Below are 18,606 nucleotides of genomic sequence, written 5' to 3'. Positions count from 1 at the left end.
GGTTTTTCCCGTCCCTCACAGTTTTACTCGGCACATACCTGTCTAAAACGCATTTTACGATTGCCTTGAACTTTTTCCATCAACACTCAACATTGTCAGTGTCGGAACAGAAATTTTCGTTTTGATCTGTTAGATAGTCTGAAATCTGCCTCCCTTTTTTTATATTCCTATTAACTTCCATATTCAGGAATGCAAAACTGTTAGGTTCAAAACTGTATTTGTTTTTTGCTGCGGTTGTGCATGCATTCGAAGAGTTTTTTACGTGATTTCCAAAGTGATGTACATTTGCCTTCTTTTTTGTACAATGATTTGTTCACTCTTACCACCTCTTTAATGCAGCGAGTTGTCAATTCAGACACTTTCGTAAACAAAAAATCCCTCATGAAAATTGACATGAAGGATAAGAAGACACTGTGCAGTGCTTTTTATTGGATTTTACTACACGAGATGCCTTAAAGAAAGCTAAGAACCCGACTGACATCTTGAGGCTAAAAGAAGAAATATGTTGTCGTGTTATTCCCATGATACAAAAGTTACTTGAAAGGTCACCATTGAAATATAAAATTACTTATGCCATTTCATGTTTGGACCCTTCAGTAGCATTAAATCAAGAAATGGCTGTTAAAAGGTTGACATTATGTCTTGAAATTCTTGTCTCTGGTGAAAGGTTATGTGGCATAAAAGCAGATCATTTTAAACAAGAATTTTTCAATATTTGTAGAAGTGCTCATATTTTAAGAGAAATGAGACTTTTCAAAAGAAGTGAAACTTGTATGGTTGGATTTTGGAGGAACGTGGTTAAATTGTCAAAAAAAGAATGTTATAACTTTGTAGAGTTTCTCAAAATCATCTTAATACTTTTGCATGGAAATACAGTTATCGAATGACATTTTTCAATAAATTCTGAATGTATTGTTCAGAATCAGAATGCAAAAAGTCTTGTTGCTCAAAGACATATATATATGCTGCAATCCATGATGTTGACAGTGTTCACAGTTTAAAAATCGACAAAAGTTTAATTCTGTCTGTGTGTAAAGCAAGTTCATTGAATAAAGACGATAAAAGGAAACAACCAAGTGAAACTGAAAAACAACAAGAACAAGAATTTGCAAGAAAAAGAATACAGTCTGCAATTAAGATGTTAGAATGTAATAAAACAAAAATATTAGCCAAAGCATCTAAAATTACAGCAAAAATTGGACATGTGAGAAATTAGTTTTCATCTAAATATTATTTCTGGTTTTTGATTATCTTGTTCATAATACAGTATAAATTATAATACTTTATAAATGTTCCAAATTATTTGTTTGTGAAACTTGTTATTTATCGAGCAAAAAGCAGAATTTGTTTATGTTTGTGAAATATAGGCAGAGGGCTATATATGTTAAGTGATTTCATAAAATATTATTAAAATTGATTAAACAAAAACAATATAAATAAAGTTACGCAAGTATAGGTAAATTTGCAATTGTGTGGTTTGCAGATCATCTGTGTATATTTCAGTGTCATTTCAAACTGTAAGAACAGAAAAATGAAGCATCCTAATTAGAACAAAATAATGTTTGTGTATAAAATGTGCTATTGATCATATACCGGTAACGCATGTGTTACTGTCAGGCACCCTGTGAGGCTGAATCCTATACGTCCGTTGTTCCTGAAATGACTCCCCCCCCCCCCCCTCCCCATACATGCAGCATACCTGTTACTGCTTTTTTTGTTGTGATATACAACTTGTACATCTACATATGTACTACCTGTTACTTAAATGTGCAATTTATCAAATAGCCTGCTTGAAAGTGATTTTTTTTTTATTAAACAGTTGTTGGTGGAGCATCCCGTTCATCTCAGAATCGTCATACTGAAATCACATTAAAACTCTGGCGTGAAGGCTTCAGCATTGATGATGGCCCATTGAGAGAATATACAAATCCTGAAAATCGTGAGTTCTTGGAATCTGTGCGCAGAGGGTAAGTTATCAGCAGAGGTTTTTAGTTTAAAATCTGTCCATTTCCTTCGTGATTGTATAACAGTTTAACCAGCTGATACACCAATGGAATGTGTCATTAATTAATTATTCACCACTCAAAACCTACCAAATTAAGAACTTAATATCTTCATTCAAGTGGTGTAAGTGTTGAAACCACATCCTTCTTCCCTTGTCATAGGAAAAAAAATTGATACATCAAATTTTAACTAACAAATTCAAATGCTGAAAATAATGAAAGCAAAATTTAACTGCCCTGTTTATTTGTCACTCAAGTCTTTTTCATAAAATTAAAATTGTGGTATGAGAAAGTTTAAATCATTTTGTGGTTGGATCTTTATTAATACCTGGTTTTACATTTAATTTAGATTAGTGCAAGAAAACACAACTTTACCAGACAGAGTAAATGTGTGCACGCATACTTGGGAAATAATCTTATCTGTCTCTGGTAAAGAACTGCTCTAGAGAATAGAAACTTTTTTCAAGCAAGAACTCCTTTAGTTTACTTTTTAAGTAGTATGTTACTACCATGTATTTAATATTACGTAGAAGTGCATTGAAGGTTTTTGTGCTGTGTATTTTACACCTTTTTGCACCAGAGACCAATTTTTCAATTCATAATGTATGTCATATTTCCTTCTTGTGTTGATCATTTCATATTGAGAAGGATTGCGAAACATGAATGTCATGATTGAAAATAGAGATTGTGATGTAGCGTTTAGTATCCCAATTTGTTTGAAAAGATTATGACATGAGATTCTCGGAGTACCTCCACACAATGGACAACCTTTTTGTGACTTGCAGATGCTTTATGGAAGTAGCCAAAGTAGGCAGATTTTAAGACATTGATGGCTTCATTTTTGGCAGTGATCTGGATGGCAGATGTTGAGCTAAGCCTTTTCAGGGTTTGGTGATACGGCATTGCCAGTTAAGCCTCTTAATGATATGGACACCTAAGACTTTTGAACAATGTAATTTCTGTATATGTTGGCTCTCATGTGAAATGTTAATCTCCTGTGAGCTTTCGTGATCTGAATGGAAATTAATGTAATTGGTTTTGATGAACCATTTTAGAACATCTGTATTGGCATTTAACTCTAGGTCAGTGGATGTTTTATTGTCTGTCACAATACTTGAGTCATTTGTCAACATTGTAAAGTTCCTTGCTTTGTTTGAGGACAGAGTTAGGTTGTTAATACATATGAGAAAAAAGCAGGGGACCTAGAACAGAACCTTGTGGAAATTCATACATACTGTTCTACAGTCAGACTCTACCCCTCCTACCTGGATGTTGTTACCACCTATCACTATTTTCTGTCGTCTCTTCTGTAGATATGGTTTGAACCAGTTGCTGATTTGTCCTCAGCTTCCATAGTGGCATGCTTTCTCTATAAGTATTCTGTGATTGACACGGTCAGATGCTTTAGACAGATCACAAATTCTGCCAACAGCCAATATGTTATTTTCAAAGTATTCCAAAACATTATTGGTAAATGAAAATATAACTGTGGTTATGGAGATGTCTTCTCTGAATTCAGACTGTTTTTTACTAATTATTGCAAAGTTTTTAAATGATTGGTTACCTTGGCATATATTAATTTTTCGAGATCTGTAGAAAATGCAGTCAAAAGAGAGATAGGATGATAGTTTGTAACATCTGAGGCATTGCATTTTCTGTAGAGGGGCTTCACAATAGCATACTTCATATTATCAGGGAAGGTACCTGATATCAGTTAGTGTGCTTGTATTGAATATATGAGCTAGGACTTGACTGAACTGATTACAGCTGCCTTTTAGCAGTTTGTCGGAAACATTGTTGACACCAGTTGAAGTTTTACTTCTTAAAGACATTGTTGTTTTTCTTACTTCATGTACAGTGTGCTCTAAAGAATTTTGTACATTACCTTATTGTGTTTTATGGCCTTTTCTAAGGTGCCATTGATTCCTGTTTTCTCTCATTGTTGAGAACAATGTGTTTGGTCCTACTGGGGCAATTTGCTCTAGTCTCACTCCTAATCACTTCCCATACAGTTTTAATTTTGTTACTGGATGTATTGATTTTGTAGCAAAGATACAAACTTCTTGTCTTCTTGATAACTTGACTTAGTATATTACAATGTTTTTAATAGTTATTTAACTGATTGAGGTGTCTGAATTTCTTGATGATTTACAACTCTCATTTCCTTTTGCATGAAATCTTAAATCAGGTTGTTATCCAGAGCTTTTTGGTGAGTTTTTCAGTTTGGATCTTACATATCCTTTTTGGGAAGTTACTTTTAAAAATCAGTGTCACTTCATTAATGAAAAGATTGTACTTGGATTTGGCATTATCTAAATTATACACAGATCTCTGGCCTGTATCTTGGAGATGTGATTTAAAAGTCTGGATAGTTTCATCATTAATTATCCTAGCTATTTTCCAGTGGGGTCACACTCATTCTCTGTTAATAGTGAATCTTTGTCCCTCATAGTCAGAGAGATTATTCAGGACTTGCCTGCTAGTTTTATCACCTACTTTGATCTAGTCTGTAAATATATTATCAGTTAGTGTGCTTGTATATGAAATTGTTTGGGTAGGGAACCTGACACTACAGAAGCAAGATTATTTGTGGATGTGAAGCAGTTAGGTGCTTTCCTAATGTACATATTCAAGCACAGAAGGGATATGCTAGTGCTTTGGGACTTCAATGTAAACTTTCTAACAAATTCCAGAGACAGATAAGATCTAGAGAATTTGACATCCACAAATAATCTTGCTTCCGTAGTGTCAGGTTCCCTACCCAAACAATTTCATATACAAGCACACTAACTGATAATATATTTACAGACTAGATCAAAGTAGGTGATAAAACTAGCAGGCAAGTTCTGAATAATCTCTCTGACCATGAGGGACAAAGATTCACTATTAACAGAGAATGAGTGTGACCCCACTGGAAAATAGCTAGGATAATTAATGATGAAACTATCCAGACTTTTAAATCACATCTCCAAGATACAGGCCAGAGATCTGTGTATAATTTAGATAATGCCAAATCCAAGTACAATCTTTTCATTAATGAAGTGACACTGATTTTTAAAAGTGGATGTCAAATTCTCTAGATCTTATCTGTCTCTGGAATTTGTTAGAAAGTTTACATTGAAGTCCCAAAGCACTAACATATCCCTTCTGTGCTTGAATATGTACATTAGGAGAGCACCTTTCCTGGAGGTGCTCTATATACTGTTACTACTGATATATGAAAATAATTTGAAGACAGTTCTATGGCACACACTTCCAAATGTTGCTCTAAACAATAGTTCTGCACACCAGTTGCTCTACATGTAACACTGTTTTTAACATAGATGGCAAACCACAACTTTCTTAATATTATCTACAGAATAATGTTCCTAAGTAATAATTATTTCTCACAATTTGTTCTGTGCCAGAATTAATAGGGTGCTCACTAAAGCATAGAACATGTGCATAATCTATACCTTGCGGATCGTAGACATTTGATCAGGCTGCACTTCATTGATCTTACTGTAGAGGCCTGTAATATTTTGGTGATAAATTGCCAGTTTTTGTTTTTCAAAAGCAGTTACACAGTTTTCTCTAAAAGTAAATTTCAGTCGAAGGTCTGGGCAAGGTATTTTTCACTCTCCATTTCTCCAAGTTGGTCTGCTTCCACACACTGAAAGACTGGGAAGAAGTGATTTTTTTTCCACCAGTCAGTTGTCCAATGTAGTCTGTCTGTACCCAGTCCTAAACTTTCCTTGTGTTGCAGTGGACCCTTTGTTCAAATCTGATGATTTGGAGTTCACAACCCTCCTTGCATTTGCAATGATGTCACAAATTGTAGTCTCTAGATGATTTTTCCAGTGCCAGTTGACATGAAGGCCATAAGTGGTGTAAAATTCTCTACCATATTTGTGTATTTCGATCCTGTGAATATTTGCAAAGCTGTTGCAGATTTCTGCATAATGTCTACTTGTAGCTATTCTGCATTGTTTACATATGAGGAGTGTATTAAGTCCTGCCTTTGTGGAATATCAACTATAATTACTTTAGAATGCTTCAGGTGGTTTAGAGCTTTTCTTAAAATGTTAGCAGCAGGCAAACCTTTGTTGTGTGCAAATTCATTTGAACTACCACAGATCACAATGTAGTCTCTCTTCATTACCATTTTAGAAGTATCGATTATTGTTGATAGAACTTGGTCAGTGTGAGCACCTGGTTTGATATAACCTAAGGCTCTTACCTTGTTGTTAACATTTTTTATTTCATGGGCAACACTTCTACGGCGACTATTACCCAATAAAAATACACTGTTTCTTCCACAGCATTTGTTGTATTATTTATATTTTCTGTCTTCTTGACTGTTGGAATCATATTGTGTTTATTGTACACGTTGATGGGATGATATAGTGTCCATATTCTTTCCTCAATGTTATATGAATAACTGTGAAGGGTGCTTGTGCAGTGTAGTATCGTGTTCATGTTGCCATGGATGATTATGTAATGGAAGGACTGGAGATGGAGAAACCCAGTATTGGCTTAGCTTGTTGCTACATGACAGACTGGTTACTGAAACTGTCACATGCCTTCACTTCATGATACACTGTATGATTTGGCATTTAATGCTGGACAGTGATGCACGGCCTCATGATCAGGAACTGTACACTCAGGGTTGCTGCAGGTTCTGGAAATCAGGGGATTTCAAGCATGTCAGAGAAATCAGGCAAATTTAAAAAATAAAAAAAACTGGAAAAATCTCATTTTTGTCTTGGTAGATGAAATGGTTTGTTTACTGAGGTGTCAGGATGGTCACTGGCTGGATGCAGCTGAATACATGCACTACTTCCCTGCTCTCTTACTACTACTACTAGTACTACTACTTCTCCCCTTCCCACCTCTCCCCTCAACTTGCAGTCAGTGCTGTCACCACTTTTTGCCACTAGCCTAGCTGCTGCCGACAAGAGGCAGGTAACTTTTGCATGGATTGGTCAGTGTGGTCTCATTTCATCAACATGCTGTCTGTGACTCGTGAATAACTGGCTGCATGAGTGGATTTCCGTGGCGGGCCAAAACTGCAGGCTGTTTCTGCGGGTACCTCTGATGGATCGGGCCTGTCAATCTGAAGCCTATTGGTTCCCACTAATGTGCAGGCCCTTCCTGTTAGATCTAGTCTCACCGATCTGCCCCCAGGCCAGATCTGTTTGTGTGTGGCCTGTTGCAGCAATTCTTGTGGTTTATCTATAGACCAAGGACTGTGGTGCTCCTCAGGAGGCCAGAGCTCATGAGGGATGGATTTCAGCACAATACCTCTAAAATAATAGGTATGACACAGTAGGTAACAACCAACAATAACAAACATAGTAGAAACAACATTTTATTGGCAGTCACCTATGGTGCTGGTTTATACAGTTCTTCCGTGCCTTATACACTTCTTTAAATAGGCCTACTTTTTTCTGAGGTTATTTCTGAAATCAGTGAAGGTACTTTAAATTTGTCCTGTGACCCAAGGAAATGCACATTTTTGTCACCAAATGTATTTCGTTTTATTGAAATAAAATAACATCAATGATCCTAATGAAACACATATACCATTTGGCTTGCTTTCTCCATCTAAAAACAGTTCGTTACAAAAGATGTTGATATTAGCACTTAAGATTTTTGCTCACCTTGCTTTTTGCCACATTTTTCGCCAATTGCTTCTTATGTTGGTGTCATGCTGTATCATGTGTATTTGCTAAAGAAGAAAAAGTCTGAGACTAGCAGGCAATCATCTTTTTGTACCTGTCCGCTGCCCTACCCCACGTTTTAAATTAGAGTCTTGGCTGATGCATTGTCACTGCTTATATCCTATCCAGGAGTTCATTATTATATATGTGATTCTTTCTTTTTTTTTTCCAGAGAGATTCCTCAAGAGTTGCTACGTGAAGCTAATGGCTCTGAAGTCCACTTAAACATGGAGGACCATCACCATGAAGATTTTGTTACTTCAAAGCCAAAAGTCCGGGCTTTCTCAGGAAAGGGCCATTTGTTAGGCAGGTTTGTAGATGTGGACATTATCTATTGCTACTATCATTTGCTTGGTTGGAAGGTCTTTAATTTAAATTGGTTTGTTGTATAGATAATCCCACAGTGTTATAAGGTCTTTCTCTTCCGCGTGTGTGTTGGTGTGGTGAGGGGGGGTGGGATGGGGGGGGGGGTTGTTGAGAATATTGGCTACATACAAATATTTCCTTTCCCTTATTTTTGATATTTCCTAGTCTCTCTTGTTTCAGTCATATGGGCATTGCAGTTGAATGACCTGTACATTTGTTTGTTTCCAAACATTCTTTTCACTTCATATTATGCTTCTTTGAAATAACTATTAGACAACAGTGGCAAGCAGAGCTGAAAAGAATATTTCACTGCCATTAATGAGGTGCTCCACTGCCATAAAATAGTTTTCATTCAAGCCATTGTGAAATTAGGAAGAACTGTATTGCCTTGAGCGTTAAAAGTTATCTGTAGGATATTCAGCCCAGCATAATTGTAGAGTGTAACAGTGGGCTTCAGCATTTAATCACGCAATTCATCTAGAGTTATTTGAAAGCAAGTCAAGAATTAAGACGAGCATAAATTTCTGATCATTAAGCTTGAGATGGCAATATTTTCCTTTTTTTGGGAATACAAACAGTAAAATGAGTATGTATTATTCACACTGTTAAAAATCATCTGCATGTAATAGATACATAAACACAACTTTAAAAAGCACGTCCATCTTGTAAAAGGACACCCAGGAAATGTGTTAGCATTGAATTTCTCTTGTAGTAACAGATCATACATTGTTTGAATTTTTATATCGCATCAAATTGTTTACTTAAGCAATGGAAAATCCAGGCTGGACTATGACAGTATTATGAAAAGGGTAGTTGCTACTCACCATATAGCAGAGACGCTGAGTCACAGATAGGTACAACAAAAGGACTGTCAGGAAGTAAGCTTTCGACCAACGAGGCCAGACTGGCCTCAGTAGCCAGTGACTGTGATCGTCTGTGTGAATGCATCATTTACCATAATCTTACTTTTCACAGTCTTTCTTTGTTTTGCCTGTCTGTGACTCAGCATCACAGCTTAACAACTATCCTTTTCAAATTCTTTACTTGGAGTTCTGAACTACTCATATGAGCAGTCGAATTAGAAATGCGTAGCTAGTAGCCATTACAACTCCCTTTTTTACTGATGACAGTGGTGATGAATCATGGTGTTGACTCCACAAGATGCTGTAAAATTGGAGAGTCATCCAGGTCTGTGACACCTTGACTATTACCCTTAACTCACAGGGATTGGTTTGAGCTGGATACACATATCTCACTTGATGGTGTAATCCTCAATAGAATTAAGGGCAGGTGATATGAAAGCCTATGCAAGTACCCAATTATCCATGGATTCTTACTAAAACTATTCTGACATAGTTTAGGAGTGGTACATTGTACTGTTGAGGGCACAAGTCACTTGTAGATTGCAATAGACAGACAAATGGCTTTACATGATCTGATAGTAGTTTGATGTATTGTTTGCTGTTGAGAGACAGTGGCAGACATATCAGGATCTTATTGCATGGTTCCTATTGGATAGTAATATGTATTGCTCTGCCTACTGTGCTTACCATTGTGTGCAGCAACTTGTCATTTGACAAGACTCTTCCCATGCTTTGAGTGCCCAATGGCAGTTTTATCATGTTATTTCTGTGTTATACAGTGAGCAGGGATACATGTGTGGGTCAGTGGCCCTGGATGGAATGGTTGCTAATCATTTGTTGTTGTTGTGGTGGTGGTGGTGGTGGTGGTGGTGGTGGTGCTCACCATTGAACTGACAAGTGATTTTCTCAGACGTGCTAACTCTCCTGATGTAAGTGGGAGACTACCAATTTTTCCTTCTTCCTCCCGATCTCCCTGCCGTGAAGACTGATCTCCCGATTTTCAGAGCAGCTTATACTTTCCTTACTATTTAAAAATCCTTCGCCTTCGATAGATTGGTGGATGACACGGTATGGCTGCTACTTGTCTATGTTAACTTGGAAGATTTGTGCGACGGCTGTCAGGAGCAGCAGTAGGCATAGCTCGCGCTTCGTATCTACAAGGAAGTAAGGAACTTATCGTTGTTGCAGCATTTGGAGACAAATGAAAGTCTTTCAACTAGTGCCAATTTCCCCCGCTTCTGGTTGCACCAGCGCAATTGTAAAGTTATCATGGACAAGGAGTAGTCGATAGTTATTCCAAGCAAAGTGATTAGCGTTGTTGTGTCTACAAGGCAGTGTTGCCAAGTTGGGGGATTTCCCCCTAAATTTAGGGGGAATTAAGCTGCCTAGGAGGAAGTTAGAGGGATAAATGTTTCAGGGGGAAATATATTTAGGGTTACTACCATCCCCTCCCCGCCCCTCTGCTCGACAGTTTCGTTCTTGACTCCCTTTTAACCCCCCCTCCCCCGCTCGCTTACCCAACGGTGTGGTAAATCATTTAGGGGAATTTGAAGTGCAATATAAGGGGAAACTGTGCGCCAGGGTTGGCATCATTGCTACAAGGGCATTGTCTAGAACGTAGGACCATTGTGTTCTTGGTTCTGCTGCGCGATTTGTGTACTCTGTAGCAGTTGTTGGCCGTTTATCTTGGAGATGTTGATTATTTTTCATGCAGAATCACAAAGAAATACAATGCAGTGTTCAGAAACGTGTATGAGGAAGAGTTTCCATGTTTAAGTGAATCGAGGAAGGACAAACTTTTGCATTTTCTAGTATATGTAGATGTGACTTTTCAGTGGCTCATGGTGGGAAATGAGACATTGGTAACATGTGCAAACTAAAAAACACAAGGAGAGTGTCCATTGTGTAGAACGGAACCAGAAACTTAACTTCTCTTGTAAACCCCATAATGTAGATTCTGTGACGAATGCCGAGGCTTTATTTACCTCATTTATTGTAGAGCGTAACTTGACTATAAACTGTGCCAACCACACTGGGCTTTTGTTTCGCAAAATGTTTCCTGATTCTGAAATTACGAAACGATATGGGTGCACCAGAACAAAAACAACCGCTATCCTTATGGAAATGTGCATCGAAGAAAAAGCGAAAATTATTACGCACTTGCCGTCGAATCCATTCACTATTGCTACAGATAGTAGTAATAAAACAGACTTTAAGTTATCCTATTATCGTATCGTTCTTCAGCCCTGAACTCCGTGAAATTCAAAATTGCCTACTCTCTGTGCCTAATTTAAAAGGGGATGCCATTGGAGCTAATATTGCTGATTTTCTACTTTCAGCTTTATGGGAATTCCGTATTCCATTAAAAAACTGTCTGGCTTTTGGTGCCAATAATGCTCCTGTAATGGTAGGGCTAAAAAAGGGTGCGACAGGATGTTTGAAGCAAGAAATTGCTAACTTAATCATTGTAGGCTGTTCTTGTCACCTAATGAATCTTACTGCTGAGAAGGGGGCGGCATGTTTGCCTTTAAATGTTGACGAAAATATTATTGAAATATTTTATTATTTGGAAAGGAGTGCAAAGAGGAAAGAAAAATTTAGAAAGTTTCAAACTTTATGTGACACAGAAATGAGGAAAATTCTGAAACATGCCTACACGATGGTTATCATTGAAAAGATGTTTAGATAGGATTTTGGAGCAGTGGGACCCTTTGGTTAGTTTGTTCAAGAGTGAAATTGTAAGTAAGGATTCTGAAGTGGAAACTTTGAAGAATGATAAAATTCCAAAACACACTCAAAATATAGATGTGTCTACTTCATATCACAAGTCCAAGCACTGTGATAAGATTTCGCCTCACTCCTCACTTGAAAGAAAAACCCAATCATCAGTTTTAAAGAAAACCATTGACACTGTGGACCATGCTTTATCACGTGAGTTTATGTTTCTGTCGTCAAATTTACATAGATCTTTATGCCTTTTCCTTTCAAGTTTTATGCCTATCTTTGAGAGCCCAAATGTAGCTCTTCAGTCAAGTGCTCCACATATCCACTTATTGAGGTCAGTTTTGGAAGAACTATTGAAGAATGTGATGGCAAGATTTGTGAGTCCACTCATTATTAAAACCTCTAGCTCTCTTTTTTATGTAGATTATCACACTCCACTAAATCAAAAGGATGATTGTGATCTGATGATAGGGAATTCTGCATTTGCTTTGGTGACCACTTTGAAACCTGAGGAAAATTTTATGTTCTTTAAGTCTGCAAGAAAATGTTTCTTGTCATCATGTGATTACATGATACACAAATTTCCATTCAAAGATGAAGTTTTAATGCATGCAGAAGTTTCAAATCTTTCTACAATTGGCAAAGCATCATTTTCCAGCCTTAGATTTTTTTAAACAGATTTCCTTATATTCTGGTTAGCGAAAGTGAACACGTAGATACAGAAGTTGATATTCTCCACTCTCAGTTCTGTAACTTTCAGCTGGAAGAAACCAATGTAGCAGCAGAGAGAATTGATGTTCAGTGGGCCTTGGTAGGTCGGATGAAATCGGCTGATGGGGTTCTTCAATATGATAAACTTGCAAGGGGATGCTGGCTATTTTGTCAATTCCACATAGTAATGTGGAATGTGAGAGAATTTTTAGCTCAGTTACAAAGACCAAAACTCAGTTCAGGTCCATGCTTTCAGAAACGTCTTTGGAGAAATTTTTAATTGTAAAATCAGTTGAAAAAGGCAAGTGCTTTGAGCAGAAATTTAGTTCAGAGTTTTTGAAGAAGGCTAAGTCAGCTACGGGTGTGTGCTGAATAAGTAACTACCATAATCAGACAAATGCAGACTGATAAAACTATTCAAATTATTTGCTAAGCCTAACATGTACATCCTGTATAAAATTGATTTAAGTTTCGGAAAAATGTCTTATGGATAAAAGATGCCATGCAAATATGGGTTGCATTATAAAATGAAAACATGTGATCATTTAACAGTGATTTATTCGTGCAAAAACTATGCTAATGTCAAAACAGAAATCTAATAGACGTTAATTTGCTTCCTTGGATCGTAATTTTGAACTGTAGTTCTCTCGAGAGTGCTTCAGTTGAATGCGTGTGAATCCAAAAAAAACTGCAGAGCTCATCATTCATGTTCTTCCGCATGTTGAATGATAAATTATACAGTCCAAAAGCTCAGGTATGTCCTTTATTTAGTATTTACATGTAAATAATACAGCAAATGTAAGTCAGTTGTTACAGGTATTGAATTATTGCAACTTTAATCGTCAGTGATGTGTTGTAATTCACAATAGTATACTGCTCAAATTCTCCTGATTTTTCACTTTTGAAAGTTGGCATGTCTGTTTTCTGCATTGTGGCCCATCTGTCTACCACTACTGTCTGTAATAATTTATTATGACACCTGTCATCAGTATGTTTCCCACAGTTGACTCTGATAGTGGAGGTTTCCGCTGAATCAAGATACCGATGGTACCGTATTTACTCAAATCCTAGCTGCACCTGAAAAATGAGACTCGAAATCAAGGGGAAAAAAATTCCTGGATCAAAGCCACACCTGAAATTTGAGACTCGAAATTCAAGGGGAGAGAAGTTTTAGACCGCACCTTCAAATCAAAACAAACGTGGTCCACTGTAATACGAGACACAATTTAGGTCGAATGGATGAAGGTACAGCTACAGAAGTGTGGTTCCAGTCGTAAGCTTAGCAGTTAAGCTTTACCAGGTAGCCATTGCTATGCATCAGGCACTCCGTCCGTATTTATACTGGTACCCTTCCTTTTTCACATGCTTCGTCTGGTTTGAATCGATTACTTATTTTGCTTTGATCTGGTAAGAGCCGTTCTCTTTGTTATAGGTGTTTTACATCACTCTAAGTTGAAAGTGCATTATTGTACTGTGTCATGAATTTTTTGTCACTTCTGATAATGAGTGTTTGTGACCTGTCACCGCTAACAGCATGGCTTGCTTTTGTGCACGCTACCGCCGCTTACAATAAAAAAAAGAGAGGAATTGTCTCATTAGTGAAACGATGGCAAGAGACTGCTATTTGTTGTTACTTACACTGCTGCTTCGATAATGATCAACAACCACCAAATAATAGACTGCGCATCATAGAAGCTGTTCTGAACGAGAGTTTAGCAAAAAATTTTCTCCGTTTGAAAATCTTTGCAGATGTCTCTTTAGTACATTTCATGCTGCCCAGAAATTAAGAGTCATCTTAGATTTAAAAATCTAGTCAGTTGCCGTGCTTCATTTCTGACTGTATCACTATTCAGCATAAGAATAATATGAATATAAACATGACATGATATATGTATTCTTCCGCGTTTGCTGTTGTCTCACTCTAGTTTCGTAGTTTATTGGGCAGACAGGATTTAAATGAGATAGCAGCAAACACGAAAGAATACACGACATAATGTTTACATTTGTATTATTCTTATGCTGAAGAGAATACTGCATGTGATTCATGATTCATAAAAGTTTCTATTAGCAACCATTTCTTGTCACAGGTAGGAAAAAATTCAGAACATAGAGTTGGCAATATTGACATACATGCCAAACAGTCTTGCCAGTCGGATTTTCGTAGTAGATTTTTAGTGATGACTTCAAATGCAGAGTGTGTTGTTGTTGTCTTCAGTCCATAGATTGGTTTGATGCAGCTCTGCACACTTTTCTATCCTGTTCAATGCAGAGTAGCAATACTTATAAAATAAGAATGAAAATAACTTAGAAATGAAATGCTGAAATTTAAGACAAAATTTTATTAGGTGTGTATACATCTTACTCAAAATGCTTAAAATGTCAGTCATGATTCTGAGGTACTATCACTCGATTCTTTGTTGCTCATTTCTTCATACAGAGCATTGTACTCCATACCATGTAGTGCATTGGAAAGCGAACATTTTTTAAATGCTTGCTGCACAGTCTGATTTGGAACACACTTCCATGTATCATAAATCCACTGGCATACTTGTGACAAACTTGCGCATTTTATACGTCCTGTTGGTGTCAGTTGTCTGTCACTTTTCGAAAGACAGTCTGTGTACATGCATTTAAGCTTGTCCTTAAATGGTTTATTCAAACAGATGTCAAGTGGTTGCAGAATTGGCTTCATCCCGCCTGGAATTACTGCCAAATCCATTTTGCTTTCCTCTAATTTTCGTTTTACTGGAGGTGTTGTATGACCTGCATACACATCTATCAGACTGCGTAAACGAAGCATTGCGCCAGGACAACGATTCCACACACGCCTAATACATTCCAGCAACATGTCCTCCCAAAACCACCAAGTTTCGTTTGCTCGTACAATTACAGTTTTTGGAAACACTTCCGATTTCGGTAAAGTCTTTCGCATGAAAATTATGAATGAGAGTTATTTATGTCCATCTGCTGTTGCAAGCAAGTGTGATGGGCATCCACTGTTTTCCACCCCCTGATGTAAGAACACTTGTGCCTTTCTTTCCTTTGGTGTCAGCCTTGTAGTTTGACGGCATGTCAAAATATACGGGAGTTTGGTCAGCATTTCCTATGTGACCAAGAAGGTATTGCTTTTCTGTGCACCGCCTAATTATGAAGCGCTGAAATTCCACAAGTTTTTCTTCTTAATTTTTCGGCAGCTTCTTGCAACTGAAGTTCGCCTCCAAAGTGAAAAACCCCAGTGCTTCATAAACAGATCAATCCAGCTGCGACTGGCCTTAAAATTTTTGATTTTTGATTTTTGCTCTCTAGCAATTTCATGTGTCTTAATTCTTAAAATTTCGGCGTTCAGAGGCAAGAATTTCTGACGCTGTTTCTTAACAAATTCATTTAAAATCACATCTCGTATATGATGTCGACCACACTTTGGCCCACTAAATGCTTTCCTGCTACTTGAACATTCAAATAATTTGTCTCTGCTGTCACCATCGCCTGACGTTGCTCTCATCAATCCCATATCGCAGACCTGCAGCACGATTAGAACTTTGTTCCACAAAAGAACTCCCCTCTTGAATTTGCCACTATAATGAAAGTGCTTCATTATGGTTCACTAACACCAACAAGCACTTCAGAAAATTCCGCGAAGCAATAGGTGCCGCTACGTGAAGTTTTAATGAGCCCAGTGTGTCAACTCGTGCAACAATTCTAAAGCGTTGTGGATTTTTGGTATTTTTGTGTAAAGAAATTTATTTTTGTTGCCATGAATATTTGAAAGGCTGTTACATTCGAAGATGAACAATGCGGAATTTCTATTTGCTTCGTTGGATAATGTATGAAAATGTAGTGGTTGAAACTCGGGGTGGAGAAAAAAGCTCGTCTTCTACCTTTTATTTTAATTTATTTACTGAGGCAGAGGTTTTGATGCCAGTATTTATCTTTATGCCTGCAAAGCATGCCTGTGTAGGACTACATATATTCAATGGCAGAAGTTAGTTGTGGCAGCACCTACGGACATTCTTCAGAACTTCTGCTTGATTTGCAATTGATTCTAAGCCGCCGGCGGTTTTTTGGATTACAAACACCGGAAAAAAGTGTGGCTTAGATTCGAGTGAATACGGTGTACCCTTAACCTTGTGGAATGTGAAAAGCCTAGTGCTTGCATGGCCGTAGATTTGAGTGCCGCATATGTTGTCTACCCACAATCAAATGCACTGACATCATTCTGGCTGCCCGCCCTGTGCTTTACTGTCATGTCATAGCTTGTACAAGCTCTAATACATTCCAAGACACGTGTTGCACTAAACTTTTACATTTGTCATGCCAACATTTGCGTTTCCAGTACAGTAGATATCTTTAGTTCATTTGCTCATGACTGAATATCTTTACTAATCATGTAACCATAACTAACACAAGTGTAAATTGTGTGGAAGTTCAGTAACAATCCATTATCAAACCTGAAGCTGGAAATGTTCTAGAATGTGCACTGGTTTTGGTAAAGATCACATGTTTGTTTATACAGTGCGTACCATTATAAAATCATAAATCAGGCCAATGTTTCAATTTTTTTTAATTGTGTGCATTTTGTAAACTGTGGTGTCTTTGAAGTAATCATGTATCTGTATTTTCAACAGGGTTTCAGATACCTTTTGAAGTATCTTGTGTTTTACATGTGGGCTTCATATTGGAAAGGCTGATGACACACAACTTTTAGACTGTTGTTGAAAAGGACTATTAAACCATCATTTACTTCCTAATAATTCTATTTTTAGCAATTAGTGTCCTTTTTTTGTTATCCTACTGTGGACTGTTCTTATCCCATTGAAATCTTTGAAATCCATTTTCTTCCATGCTTCTGCGTGCCATGCAGTGACCCCCTTTAAATATATGTGTGTTCAGATTTTAAACTGGTCTTTTCTTGAAATTCTGAACTGCTGCATCTATAATTAAATTTTCTTCAGACATCACTGGGGCAGCTTATTGGATTTTGTTCCTACTGCAGAATAATGAATGACATTTTCTGTTCTGGTGTCTTGTGTTGTGGCATGATGTCATACTTCAGGGTGTGCTCTTTAGACTTGCAGTGCACCACGCTACTCCAAACAGGGACACTGACTCACAGATGTTACACACCTCCAAGCAGGTACTGCAACTCGTAGTACGATCACCATCCCATCTTAAAGACATGCAGCATCCATCTGTATAATTGTCACATCCAAAACAGATACAAAAATACATAAAGATTCCTGCTTCTTAATCAGTAAATTATTATTTTGTTTCGATTCATCACTCTCCTGGAGCATTATGTAACACCACACCTTTGTGAATGTTATATTTTTCATATTGCGACCTCCTGCTGTCACTATGAAAAAGCTTAGGTGGCGGCATCAATAACTGTTTGTAGTTGGATTTTTGGAGGTGTGCCAAACAGATGAAATACCCAAGACCAATAATTAAACTAGCTATTGAGTCAGTATCAAAGAACAGTGTAATTACTTTCAGTTTTATTACAGTCATGCTTTGTATTGTTCTGGAGAAATGTTATGACTTAAAATAATCTGCAAGACAGGTTTTTGTTGATACCTGTGTTGGTTTGCTGCCACTAACCCAACAATTCAAAATATCCCTGCATAACCGTCACCTTGTTGTGATGCGTTTTCCAAAAACATGATATACACAAAAATACCTAGTTGAATAAATTTGCGGTTTATGACAGTCATATGACAATATATAATTGTCTTTTATATTTATATCTTGCCATTGGTGGGGAGGCTTGTGTGCCTCAATGATACAGATAACTGTATTGTAGGTGCAACCACAATGGAGGGGTATCTGTTGAGAGGCCACACAAAGGCATGGATTCTGAAGAGAAGCAGCAGCCTTTTCAGTAATTGCAGGGCAACAGTCTGGATGATTGTCTGATCTGGCCTTGTGACGTCAACCAAAATGGCATTGCTGTGCTGGTACTGCAAGGGGAAACTACAGTAGTAATTTTTCCCAAAAGCATGCAGATCTACTGTATGGTTAAATATCGACAGCATTCTCTTGGATAAAATATTCCAGAGGTAAAATATTCCCCCATTCAGGTCTCCGGGGAGGGCTACTCTGGAGGATGTCGTCATCAGGAGGAACAAAACTGGTGTGCTGTCGATCGGAGTGTGTAATGTTAGATCCCTTAACCGGGCAGGTAGGTTAGAAAATTTAAGGGAAATGGGTAGGTTGTAGTTAGATATTGTGGGAATTAAT

The 18,606-nt window shown here is 37.5% G+C and overlaps 1 protein-coding gene across 2 annotated transcripts in view; it reads left to right on the top strand.

Annotated features, from left to right (window-relative positions):
• The window catches only part of LOC124615298 (NSFL1 cofactor p47), a 56,111-nt gene that overhangs the window by 23,221 nt on the left and 14,284 nt on the right, over positions 1-18,606 (top strand). For both annotated transcript variants that reach the window (XM_047143085.1, XM_047143084.1), the window contains exons 5-6: positions 1,820-1,967; positions 7,878-8,015. In XM_047143085.1, coding sequence (XP_046999041.1) covers positions 1,820-1,967; positions 7,878-8,015 — 286 coding nt within the window. The remainder of the gene's footprint in view (positions 1-1,819; positions 1,968-7,877; positions 8,016-18,606) is intronic.

This window comes from Schistocerca americana, chromosome 5 (genome assembly GCF_021461395.2).
Source record: "Schistocerca americana isolate TAMUIC-IGC-003095 chromosome 5, iqSchAmer2.1, whole genome shotgun sequence".
Classification (NCBI taxonomy): domain Eukaryota; kingdom Metazoa; phylum Arthropoda; class Insecta; order Orthoptera; family Acrididae; genus Schistocerca; species Schistocerca americana.
This window is presented reverse-complemented; position numbering and strand designations above follow the sequence as displayed.